The 13,267-nt window shown below is 39.5% G+C and overlaps 1 protein-coding gene across 1 annotated transcript in view; it reads left to right on the forward strand.

Annotated features, from left to right (window-relative positions):
• Window positions 1-13,267, forward strand: part of LUZP2 (leucine zipper protein 2) — a 428,758-nt gene that overhangs the window by 206,326 nt on the left and 209,165 nt on the right. Inside the window, exons 2-3 of the mRNA XM_024764721.1 lie at window positions 2,106-2,223; window positions 5,966-6,036. Of these exons, the coding sequence (XP_024620489.1) occupies window positions 2,106-2,223; window positions 5,966-6,036 (189 nt within the window). The remainder of the gene's footprint in view (window positions 1-2,105; window positions 2,224-5,965; window positions 6,037-13,267) is intronic.

The following is a 13,267-nucleotide window of genomic DNA, read 5'->3' on the forward strand; positions in this document are numbered from 1 at the left end:
CGCCCGTCTCTGGGGTTCGCGCTTTTAGCCGTGGCTCGCGCCCGTCTCTGGAGTTCCTTTAAGCAGCGCTCTTAAACCCCTCTCCTCGTGCACCAGGAAACAGAGAGGTAAGAAAATGTCTCTTGCCTCTTCGTCAGGTGCAGACTTTTCCCCGGACTCCCTCCCGGCTAGCTGTGGTGCACTAACCCCTTCAGGCTATGTTCAAGCCGCCAAACCCAGTCCTCTCCCTGCGCTCAGACCGAAACCGAAACCCGAGCCCGAGCTCCCAGCCCCGCCCGCCCCGGCGGTTGAGCAGACAAGCCTCTCGGGCTGGTGATTGCAGGTCGGCACCGATCCTCTGTGCGGGAATCTCCCCGCTTTGCCCTCCGCACCCCTGTTGCTGTGCACTCCTCCGCGTCGCCGAAGCTCTCCCCTCCGCCTCCCGCAGTCTCCGCCCGCGAATGGGCTTCTAGTGTGTGGAAACTTTTCCTCCTTCACAGCTCCCTACCACTGGTGCAGGTGCCGTGCCTATTCTTTTGTCTCTGTTTTTTCTTTTTTTCTTTTGCCCTACCCAGGTACGTGGGGAGTTTCTTGCGTTTTGGGAGGTCTGAGGTCTTCTGCCAGCCTTCAGTAGGCGTTCTGTAGGAGTTGTTCCACGTGTAGATGTATTTCTGGTGTATGTGTGGGGAGGAAGGTGATCTCCGCGTCTTACTCTTCCGCCATCTTCAAGGTCCCCCTAACTTCCACTTTGAGGTATAAATACTCCTGTTGCTAAAGGATCCACATTTCATCTAGAAAGGACATAAATCTGGCAATCTCTCTTCAGGCTTAGCCCATCCACCTTTTTTCCCTTCGCGTTTAGTCTGTTTCACTCGCTCATAGCGGGGCGTATGTAGAAGTCTTGCCACCAGCCCTTCAAACGAGAGCTCCCCGTGAAACGGCTGAGCCGACACCTCAGCTCGGGACGTGTGCTGAAGCTCCTCACAGGACACCCAACTCCCAATAGCTTATTTTTAACCTTTCCCTATGAGGTATAGTTCTGTGCTGCACTGACAACTGTTTCCTTGTCTACATTCTTCCCCCACACGTGCACACTTGCTATAATATATATAAATACACACACACACACAAATATACACACTACTTGTTCATTCATTCCTTAAGTAGGATCTTAGGGTAGTAACTTAATTTTTCTGAGCCCAGTCTTTTATATCGGCAAAATTAGAATTACAATACCTGTCTTATTATCTTGCAAAGTCCATATGAGAAAAATGGGGGAAAAATGTACCTATATATGTATGATAATAAGTCTTTCCTTCCTTGTAATAGATAACAAGTCTGTTCAAATTTCACTGTAATTACTATAGTTATTGACTGATTTCTAGAGGTATTTTCTTTAATAGCAATAGAGATTTTGAAAGGGGTGCCTTTTCAGTGCACTTCATTCCCTACAAACCAAGGGCGAAGCAAAGCCCCTCCATTCTGCTCTAGTTCCACCCCCAAGTTTGTCCCCCCAGTGTCAGAACCTGTCTATATCTCTGATCTACCTTGGTTCAAATCAAATCTCTTGCTGTAAAACTTCAGTGACCTTAGAAAAAAGTGTGTAATGTCATGGAAAATATCTATTTTCCAAGAGGTATCTGATAAACTGTTATACATGCAAAAGATGTGCAGTGTTGTTCTGAAAACTGTAGCCTGGATAGTCCTCAATGCAAAATGAAACGTTTCTTAAAAAAACTGGTATTTCAATTTTCCCTTTTTAGATGAACTAATAAAAACAAAACATCCGGGCTTCCCTGGTGGCGCAGTGGTTGAGAGTCCGCCTGCCGATGTAGGGGACACGGGTTTGTGCCCCGGTCTGGGAAGATCCCACATGCCGCAGAGCGGCTGGGCTCGTGAGCCATGGCCGCTGAGCCTGTGTGTCCGGAGCCTGTGCTCCGCAACGGTAGAGGCCACAGCAGTGAGAGGCCCGCGTACCGCAAAAAAAAAAAAAAAAATCCTAGTAATAATTGGTTTCAGTTTATCTAGATTTTGCTTAGAATGCAAGGGTCTGTGATTATGGCCAAAGTGGCTAGAGCCAAATGAAGGCATTTGGGGGGCCCTCATGCCTTTTCTTTCTGTGTTAGACAGGACTCTGGAGAGCTAGAAAAGCAGCTGAAGCAAGTCTTGAAGGAGCGGAGCACCATCCTCCGCCAGCTGACAAAAACATCAAGAGAACTTGATGGAATTAAAGTCAACCTTCAGGTGAGATGAAAACTAATTTTCTCAGCAGCAAAGGGTAAGGAGTCACCTGGTTTGTCTCAGTGGGTTAACATGTAAAGACTTCTGCATTTTTTTTGTACCAGTTTTGAATATATTTCTGGGCTTGAACATGGGAGTTATTATTTATTATTATATGAGCTTTGAAAAGAAATGTCATTTGAAATGCAGTCTGGGAATCTGTGGTTTGCAAATTCAGGAATGAGAAAACTGTGTGCTTGGCAAAACCATCAATTTCTCACAGTTTCTAAGATCAGTTTGACCCCTGTGTTTTTTATATTACAAAATGATGAAAAGCAGTTATGGCTAAGAGTCATAAATGAATATAGAAATGATCTCTTGAAGAGAACTTTAAATTCCACAAAGGATAGTTCTGAAAATTCTTTAATAAACCTCATTACTAAAATGGGTAAATGCCTTGCAAAGGAAAGTGTCATCTGTGAAAATGTATTAGTACTCAGTGAAATCTAAATCAAAAACCAAAGACAAGATCTGTATCTGATAAGAAAAGTTTCTGAAATATCTGAGAATATATTTTAATATTTTCCTTTAACATTGTATTTTTGAATACATACTGGTACTAAAAGCTTTGTATGTATTATAGGATTTAATTCTCCTAATATATCAATGAGGGTAGGCACTATAAATGTGAGTTTTCTTGTTACACATGAGGAATCATGCTTGAATGTCACAAAGGACACCAGAGTTTAAATGCAGGCAGTCTGACTCCACAGCCGGTCTGTTAGTTATCGCACTGAACCAAGTTTCTGAACCTTGTGTAATCACCATTGTTCTTAGCTTTTTAGTCCCATGGTGATGATTATGGTGTCAGTAAGCACTACAGTTTATTGAATGTGGTCTCTTGTGTTAGGTCCTCTTTCTCCAATTTTAAATTAATTTTCACATGATGATTATGCTATGATTATTATTAGCCTCATTTTACAAGTGAGAAAACAGAGTTAGAAAAGGGCTTGGAATCTGAGAGCACAGAGGAAGTTAGGAGGTGGATCTGGTATTTTGAGCCCAACACCCAAGCTCTTGTTCCAGAAGTTGTATTACATCTTGAGAACATGAAAATAGCAGAAAATTTACTCACACTCCAGTAGGATACAGTGACAGGTAGCAAGATGGTAACAGTGCAGGAATAACAGTTCTATGGTAGAAGTTTGCACAGAGCATTAGGGACGCACTGACTAGGATGAAAATGGGTGCATATTGATTTCCATATAGGAAATTGAGGCCAGAATGCTACCTTTTCATTAAGTAGAAATTCACAAGTTTTATGAGACTTCAAAGAATATTTAAGACACTTGCACCTTCTTAGAGGCATGAAGCACCTGGCACGTTGAGAATTTTTCAAGCTTATGGTGAAATAAATGCCCATGAGTGGTCAGTACTTCCAGGCAGGACACTCAGTATCTCTATACTAGCAGCCTAAGTTAAGTCACCCTAAGTGTCCATCGACAGATGAATGGATAAAGAAGATGTGGCACATATATACAATGGAATATTACTCAGCCATAGCAAGAAACGAAATTGAGTTATTTGTAGTGAAGTGGATGGACCTAGAGACCGTCATACAGAGTGAAGTAAGTCAGAAAGAGAAAAACAAATACCGTAAATACCGTATGCTAACATATATATAGAATCCAAAAAAAAGACATCGAATTACAGTCTAGGAAATTACTTGAAATAAATGTACAATTTTGTGGAGTTACTTTTTGAAAGGGTAATACATCTATCACTAAATGTAATTGCAATCTTTTAAAATGCCTTCTATTTATTTTGTGACAGCCATTGTGCAAGGTGTTTTTTATTTAATTTTTATCTTATTAAATCCCTTCAACAAGATTTTCACAAAATAAGATAATATTTTACTCATTGTACAGTGAGGAAATGAAATTCAAAGGGGCCACAGGAATCTCCCAAAGTCATACATCTAATAAATGTTGATTCCAGGTTTCAAACTCATAGTAAATAAATAAATATATTGCCCTTTGTACACATTTTTTTCATATTTTTTTCCAATGGGGCTTCATAAAGACATGTGCTTTGAAAGCCTTGTTCATCTCTGTAACCATAGCACCTGGATGGCATCACAATATAGATCCATGTATAAACATTGTATTAATTAAGTAGTAGGTATATCAATCTTTGGTATCCTTAAAGTCATCAAAATTATTTTCCAAGACGTATACCCCACTTCTCTGGACATTGCTGGGGAAATAATAATCAAATACTAGTGAGTTCCTCTAATTGGATACATTTTTCACACCCTCATCTGCATACCTACCCTTTTCATATTTTCATTTCTTCATTTCATGTTTTGTTTTGTTTTTAATTTCTTGAGGATAGTGCCATGCCCTTTTAATCTTTGTTTCCTTCAGAATGCCTGGAGTGTAGCAAGCAGATGGTAAAATGAATAAGCATATTTTTATTATACTTTTCACCAAGTGCTGTCACACATCTATTATCCCCTTTGAGTTTTCCAGTAACTGTCTAATGTAGGCTCTTCAAAATCCTCATCCCTGTTTATCAGATAAGGAAGTCAAAGTGCAGATTTTGTGACCTGTCCCAGGTCATGTGGCCATGATGCACTTTGAACTGTAAATCCCATAATTGGTGATTTTCCCCCAAACCTGCTTTTTTGTGTTTTACATCAAGCTACTGTTTTCAAATAAACAGAGCACCTTTTATTTGCTGCTTCCTAATAATGATATCAATCAGTCATTTTAGGGAAAAGGGTTCTCTTGTGATGCTCACCCCACCACATCCATCTCAGAATGCTTAACTTACTACATGAAAATTGTTTCTAGCATTAGGTTGAAAAAGTGGTGAAGGCAGACACTATGGCTTTGTTGTTAATTAAATATTAGGTAAGCAACATGTTTGCCATTCTTGTTATTGGCAGTTCCTTACCTGTCATAGCTGCTCTTTTTACAAACAATATTATTGCGTCTGTTTTAACTTTTAATATCAAAAAGAATAGGTCACCCTGTTAAATAATATACTAAGTATAAGTAAGAAAGTTTTCAGGGAAGGATTAACGGGTCAGATTCTCTAATGAGAAAAGCTCAGTGGGCTTTTCTCTTTTAATTCAGGGTCTGTCAATGCTGAATTTGCCAGAGTAAATAAACAGTAATGACTGTTTTTTTCTTTAATACACTATCTATATAGAACAGTTACAATTCTAAACGGCCCTAGTTTTTCTGTGCATTCTAATGCGTTACTCATAAATAATAAATAGACAAGACCAAACAGGTGCATGCCATTTGACTGCTTTCATCCTGATGTATTATTACTTAGCTTATTTAGGGAGGCCTTTTATATCCCCTTGTGTTTGTAGAAACTATGCCAGAACCAGTTTAACGTGCCTGCAGAGAACATAGTAAAACTTCAAATGAAGAGCAGAAGATATGTTTTATATTCACTTATAAAGAGACCTAGGTATTTGGAGAGTACTTTCTCCTCCACTGAACCTCTAAAGGCTGAATCTCAGTTCATTCCCTTTCACTCACTGTGTAGCACTTGCACCACTTGGTGTCATAAACTGTGCATCCTGAGAGCCTATGTGCATCCTGAGAGCCATGGGGACCATCATGGCCTCGTTTGTACATTCTTATTTCAGGGCATAAGTGCAGCCACCCCTTGTGCCATAAACACAAAAGTAAAGTAAGCTTCAATTTATCACATGAATAAGACTTCCTTTTCCCACTTTTCTTATCAGAATTTGAAAAACGATGAGAAATCTGCCAAAACTGATGTTCAGAAGCTTCTGGAAATAGGTCAGAAACAAAGGTAAGGCTGTGTTTTCCTTTTATTTTCTTAGTTCTTTTCCTCCATAGCCAAACTCCATTCAGAGACTTCACAAGAATAAGTTTATTCTAAATGCATTCATTTCTTTATATTCTTACTTACACTTTAATGTATAAGAATCTTGTTCAAATGTAGATCCTTATAAAATAAGTGTAGGGTGGCTCTTGAGATTCTGCATTTCTAACACGTTCCCTGGTGATGGGTGATCCTGATACTGATGCTGCTTGTCTGCAGATCTCAATTCAACCGTTAAGGATCTGGAGTATTTCCTTTATCGTCCCACTAAGATGGGCCCACATAAGTCTGCCCATCAATAGATCCAATAACAATGACATCAGTGGGCCGTCGTTTTTTGTGTTTTTTTTTTTCAGATTCTGTGATCTGAAGTTTATAACTTGTAGAGGACTTTGGCCTTTTTTAATAATATCAAAACTTGATCATGGCGATAGTGGTGGGGGGTGGTAAGAAATGGGGTAAACTTAACGCAGTAGAATTGGAACAGTTTTATTATTGTTGCCGTGTTTATTTTGGAAGGAAGTGAACTATGAGCTAGATTTCTATGCAGTATTAAAAAAACTATATGACTTGAAATTGCTTCTCAAGGGAAAAAAAAAAAAAAGCCAAGGTATTTTAAGGTAGAAACAAGCCAGCATTTGTTATTTGTTATACATTTACTAGAGGCTCTACTAGATGCTTTATTTTTTTTCTTGTTTCAACACCACAAGTATAAATTAAATATTATTGTCCCCATTCAGTAAATGGGAAATTGTTGCTCAAAATGCTTAAGTGAATTGATGAGAGTTGTGTTAATTGGAATTTGCTCTGCTGTGTCTTACCCATAGCCATACCCTTTCAAGATAGTTTACTGATCCAAAGCAAAAAGCTGTTTAAAAAGTTGACAGACGCTACACTATGTAGTCCCTTCTCACAATCTTCTATCTTCTCCACTGTCCTTGCCTCTTGACCCAGAAACCTCATGGCATTGAGGCGATGACATGTTAAAAATCAAATCAAGCATCTTATATTGACTCTTGTTATTATTTAAATGGAATCATTATTTGTTGAACATGAAATTCTCTCCAAAGTCCAGTATTAAAAAGATGTCATAAAATATGGGTCTGAGCATGTTTCCAGAATTACATGATTTTAAATTATTTTATTGGTTTGAAATAATCCACTTTTTAAAACACCTGTGCTCAATATCACACAAATATATGTGATTCACTGAGTTAGTGGAGAATTATAAACAATATTTGCAATAGAAATAGCTAGTCAAAATGTTACCAAGCCTAAGCTTGTACTGCTCCCTGCACAACAGGCCAGTAATCAAGAGACGAGTTCTTGAGGCAAGAAATAGTGACTTTATTCAGAAAGCCATAAAAACCGAGAAGATCGTGGGCTTGTGCCCCGAAGAACCATCTTGCCTGAGTTAGAGTTCAGGCTCCTTTTATATACTAAAACGGCAGCCTCCGGAGGGCATGTGTTAATTTTTTCTTCCCTGCAGTCACTCACAGGTAGACCTGGTCAGGATGTTTCCTGTGAGCTAAACAAAGGTATTTTAGCTTAATGCTCATTACCTGGGATGTAGGGTTCCCAGAGATGGACCATTATGTATAATTTAAGCTTATAGGCAACATCCCTTTAGTGATCAACTTGTAATAGAATACAAAATGTTCTTCCCTATTACAAAGAGTCAAGAGTCATTGAAAATTATCACTTTTTGTAGAGTCTTCCATGTTGGGAAAAGATAATAAACAAAAACATAAAAGTAGAAATGACTTCGGCATAATGCATGTGCAATACCAGTGAGAGGGTTGCAGTGACTGAGGAAGACGGAATGAGTCAGGAAAGATCAGAAAATAAAGCTGTTGTGCATAGACTGGGACCACTCAAAGGTTAGCTCAGTGTGGACTTCAGCATAAGCAACAGAAAACCCATTCATGTAACTCTGTAAAACAATGATATAATTAAAGAATTATATTAGGGGAATTGTTCTGACAACATTGTTCAAGGCAGAAAGAAAGAGACATAGACCAGGTTGAGGAAAGGTCCCCTAGAGAAGAGACAGAGAGATCTCATCAGTGAGGACTATGGAGTGAAAGAGCAACGAAATCAGCCTTTCTTTATTGCAGGAGAGACACAGATGAAGAGACAGGCTTATGCGTGATGTGAATAAGGAAAAACCTGTTCCTTTAGCTTACTGATATTTTCTTAAGTTAGCTATGGTTGTTTCTACATGACAGACAAAATATCCAGGCAAATGAGGAAAAACATGGTTAGAGTTATTAAGAATTTCAGGCCATCATCTCTACGTTTGGCATGGTATACAGATAGCCAGATGATGGACCAAGTTTTTCAATGAATGTGTTAAATGGAGCATATATTTTGGTATTGTGACTTCAAAGTTTTATCCAAAATTATAAAATTGGTTAAAATGCATAACTTGTATAATGTACACAAAGTCAGCATGGAAAATTCAATAAATCCTAACAATAGGTGATTTCTCAAAAGTATAATACATTTGATTTTTGCTGTTTAGTTAGAGTTATAAAAATCATGGTTATCTGAATGTGAAAGAGGCTATATATCTCATTTCCAAAATAAAAGAGATTAATAAACAGTAAAAGAGAAAAAAGTTATCTCAGACTATAAAAAGTATTAACTGATGGCAAATTTAGAAGTATTATCAGAGCCTGAAGGACTAAAATGTATTGCGGATGCCGTATACACCCAGTTCTCAGTAACTACATGTCCTCTGGGATCCTTGTCGCCTGGCCCTTACCTGGCGAAGTAGTCCCTAGAAGTCATGCTGCTTTTATGTGTCTCTGACATCATGGGCTACAGTTAATTACCTTATAGGTGTCTCTACCAAAACAAAACTGAATCAGTTAGAATTTCCTTCTTGGAATTGTAACCAACAGGCAACTAATAAAGTCCCTCTGTGTAGCTGTACTAGATTGTAAGTAAGTAAACGCAGAGGATATGGCATGGTCGTAAACAACCAGGTAGTGAGAGCAGCATGTCTTTCTGCCAAAGAGGTACAGAGAAAGGAATGTGTATATGTGTGTTTGTGTGTGTAGTGTACATGTGTGCGTGTGCACATGCACGCATACTTTTACATGAGAAGGAGAAAGTTGCATTGACTCTTGATTGTTACATTTAAGAAATATTTAGACAGCTTAGGTAATATTCATAGAAGAGTCCGGTTGATGGAGAGACTTTTAAGCCATACTATGTGAGGAGTGAGAGTAAGTAACCAAAAAATAGAGACCCTGGGAGATAGGAGAGTACCCTGAAGTTTCTGAAAAGCTGTCTTGAAAATAAAAAGGAATAAAACATTTTACTCTCTACAGTGGATGGTGGGTAGAGATTTTGAGAAGGCAGTTTTGGACTCTGTGTACTAATGGATTTTAGTATATCGAGTTCTCTGTAAAGGAAAAGAATGCCTGAGATAGTGGCAAGGTTTTCTATCTGTGATGTTATGACAATACAATCTGGTAACCACATGAAAAGAATACCTTCCTGTAGGGTGAGGTATTTTTATATTTATAATTGGGGATGGAAGATGTGTGAAACAGCTGCCTTTTAAAATCCCTTGTAACCATGAAATTCTATGGTAAAATGTACTCAACAGCTGAGAAACCCTATCACAGTGTCGCTGGACCCAACAGTTCTTTAGAATTCAAGCTTCAGTTCAGTGCCAAATAGGGCCCAAGAGTAGCTCTACATAGTTTATGCAAATCCCATTTGGTGGAGGGGGGGTGGTCGGAGTAGAACTGAGCAAGTTGTGGGACAGGAGATTGGGGCCACCTAAAGCATGGGAGCAGTGAGAATGTGCAGAAATAAGTCTGAAAAAGGAGGTGGAGAGATTCAGAAGTTTCAAAAGTCCCGCTTTGCCATTCTGTCTGATAGCTTTCCTCGCCATGAGAATTCTGTACCTTCTCCAGCTTTTAACAGTTTTTGCAACTTATTTTTTTCTTACTCCCTATTGCCTATAGATGTCAGTATGTGGGCATTTTTGAATATATATACATATATAAACACTTAATTTAATTTTTATAAAATATATGAATTTTATCATTTAATTTTAAAATATATGTATCATTTTAAAATAAAAATGAGAATTTTAAAACACAGAAATAACAAATAAGTATTACAAGATTTTATTATAACTTTTTTCTAGATGGAAATATAATAGTCCTATTGCATTTTTATTCAGTACTTGTTGAAGATTTGAGTGTTAGGAATAGAATGTAGACCCTTCCTTCTTTCTTCCTCTCTGTCTCCCTCAATAGGGGTAGTATAATGACTCTCTAGAATTTGAGCACATAGTCTGCAGAACACAATTCCACCACCCCTTTATGTATCAGTTTTCCATTTTATGGACTGCCTGGTATACTGTAAGCCTACAATATATGTAAATATTACTGTTATTTTGTATTATATTATGCCACACATGCTCTTTGTGGAAAATATCAGGAGAAATAATGGAAGTCTACATGTGAAACAATTCTGATAAATAAAACCGGTTTGAGGCCGTAATGGAAGCTGAGAATTAAAATCCACTTTAAGCAAAAGCATGTTAAAGCTTTACGCAAACAAGCATAAATCATCTAAAAACCAAAGTGACTGTAATTATTTTATAACTTGTTCCTGTTATACATTGCCTTGATAAACAAAATCCAGATTGATTCCAGCGATCGTATAGACTCTCATGGATATTCCTAAAATTGAAACTGGGACCTAATAGTTTCTAGAGTAATCATTAAATCCTTCTGGATGAAAGAGCAGCTTGTGGTTGTGCAGGATGTGGTGGTCAAAGAATGAACAGGGACCTCAAGTGGTGCCAGTGGTTGTGATAATGGTTTCGTGTATTACGTGATTATTTTCTAGGCATTTGCTAAGCATTTTGCCTATATTACATCTTCTAAACCTCACTATAAACCTATGAGGTAGTTCTATTATTGTGCCCATTTATAGGTGGAAAAAAAAAAAAAAAGAGTCTAAGAACATGCTTTCCTATCCCATAGTCTCTTTATTGTGGTTACACACCAAGAAAATATTTTTGTTCCAGAAGTTGTCTTTTCGCTCTAGACTGGGAAATTTAGTTTGTCTGCTGGTAAGACTAGAAGAGGTTTCTATTTGGTTGTTGCTGTTGCTTTGAAGGAGTTTATTCCTTTAGCCATACTTAACACACACCTACACACACACTCACTCATATACTGTAATCTGCTATCTGAACTTTTTTATTTTTACATCTTTATTGGAGTATAACTGCTTTACAATGGTGTGTTAGTTTCTGCTTTATAACAAAGTGAATCAGTTATACATATACATATGTTCCCATATCTCTTCCCTCTTGCATCTCCCTCCCTCCCACCCTCCCTATCCCATCCCTCTAGGTGGTCACAAAGCACCGAGCTGATCTCCCTGTGCTATGCGGCCGCTTCCCGCTAGCTAGCTATTTTACGTTTGGTAGTGTATATATGTCCATGCCACTCTCTCACTTTGTCACAGCTTACCCTTCCCCCTCCCCATATCCTCAAGCCCATTCTCTAGTAGGTCTATGTCTTTATTCCTTTCTTACCCCTAGATTCTTCATGACTTAATTTTTTTGGATTCTATATATATATGTTAGCATACGGTATTTGTCTTTCTCAGGTATTTTTTGATTTCCTCCTTGATATCTTCAGTGATCAGTTCTTTATTAAGTAGTGTACTGTTTCGCCTCCATGTGTTTGTATTTTTTACAGATCTTTTCCTGTAATTGATATCTATTCTCATAGTGTTGTGGTCGGAAAACATCCTTGATACAGTTTCAATTTTCTTAAATTTACCAAGGCTTGATTTGTGACCCAAGATATGATCTATCCTGGAGAATGTTCCATGAGCACTTGAAAAAAAAGCCTCTCTGCTAATGGGTGGGGTTGTGTTCCTGTCTTGCTAGTTGTTTGGCATAGGTTGTCCAGCACTGTAGCTTGCTGGTCATTGAGTGAAGCTGGGTGTTGGTGTTGAGATGGAGAACTCTGGGTGATTTTCCCCGTTTGATATTATGTGGAGCTGGGAGGTCCCTTGTGGACCAGTGTCCTGAAGTTGACTCTCCCACCTCAGAGGCACAGCACTGACTCCTGGCTGTAGCACCAAGAGTCTTTCATCCACAGGGCTCAGAATAAAAGGGCGAAAAAGTAAAAAGAAAGGAAGAAAGAAGATAAAATAAAATAAATAAAGCTAAAATAAAATAAAGTTATTAAAATAAAAGAATAATCATTAAGAAAAAAAATTTTTTAAATCGTAATAACAAAAAATGGATGGATAGAACCCTAGGACAAATGGTGAAAGCAAAGTTATACAGACAAAACTCACACAGAAGCATACACATACACACTCACAAAAAGAGAAAAAGGGGAAAAAATAATAAATCTTGCTCTCAAAGTCCACCTCCTCAATTTGGGATGATTCGTTGTCTATTCAGGTATTCCACAGGTGCAGGGTACATCAAGTTGATTGTGTAGATTTAATCTGCTCCTGAGTCTGCTGGGAGAGATTTCCCTTTCTCTTCTTTGTTCGCACAGCTCCCGGTGTTCAGCTTTGGATTTGGACCCGCCTCTGCGTGTAGGTCGCCTCTTCTTCGCTCAGACAGGACGGGGTTAAAGTAGCCTCTGATTCTGGGTCTCTGGCTCACTCAGGCTGGGGAGAGGGAGGGGCATGGAGTGCGGGGCGGGCCTGCGGCAGCAGAGACCTGCGTGACGTTGCACCAGCCTGAGGTGCGCCGTGCATTCTTCCGGGGAAGTTGTCCCTCGATCCCGGGACCCTGGCAGTGGCGGGCTGCACAGGCTCCCGGGAGGGGAGGTGTGGAAAGTGACCTGTGCTCCCACACAGGCTTCTTGGTGGCGGCAGCAGCAGCCTTAGTGTCTCATTCCCGTCTCTGGTGTCCGCGCTGTTAGCGGCAGCTCGCGCCTGTCTCTGGAGCTCCTTTAAGCAGCGCTCTTAATCCCCTCTCCTCACGCACCAGGAAACAAAGAGGGAAGTGTTAAGTCTCTTGCCTCTTTGGCAGGTCCAGACTTTTTCCCCGTCTCCCTCCCGGCTAGCCGTGGTGCACTAACCCCCACAGGCTGTGTTCACGCCGCCAACCCCAGTCCTCTCCCTGCGCTCCGACCGAAGCCCGAGCCTTAGTTCCCAGCCCCCGCCTGCCCCGGCGAGTGAGCAGACAAGC

Source organism: Neophocaena asiaeorientalis, unplaced genomic scaffold (assembly GCF_003031525.2).
Source record: "Neophocaena asiaeorientalis asiaeorientalis breed wild unplaced genomic scaffold, Neophocaena_asiaeorientalis_V1.1 scaffold230, whole genome shotgun sequence".
NCBI classification, from domain to species: Eukaryota; Metazoa; Chordata; class Mammalia; order Artiodactyla; family Phocoenidae; genus Neophocaena; species Neophocaena asiaeorientalis.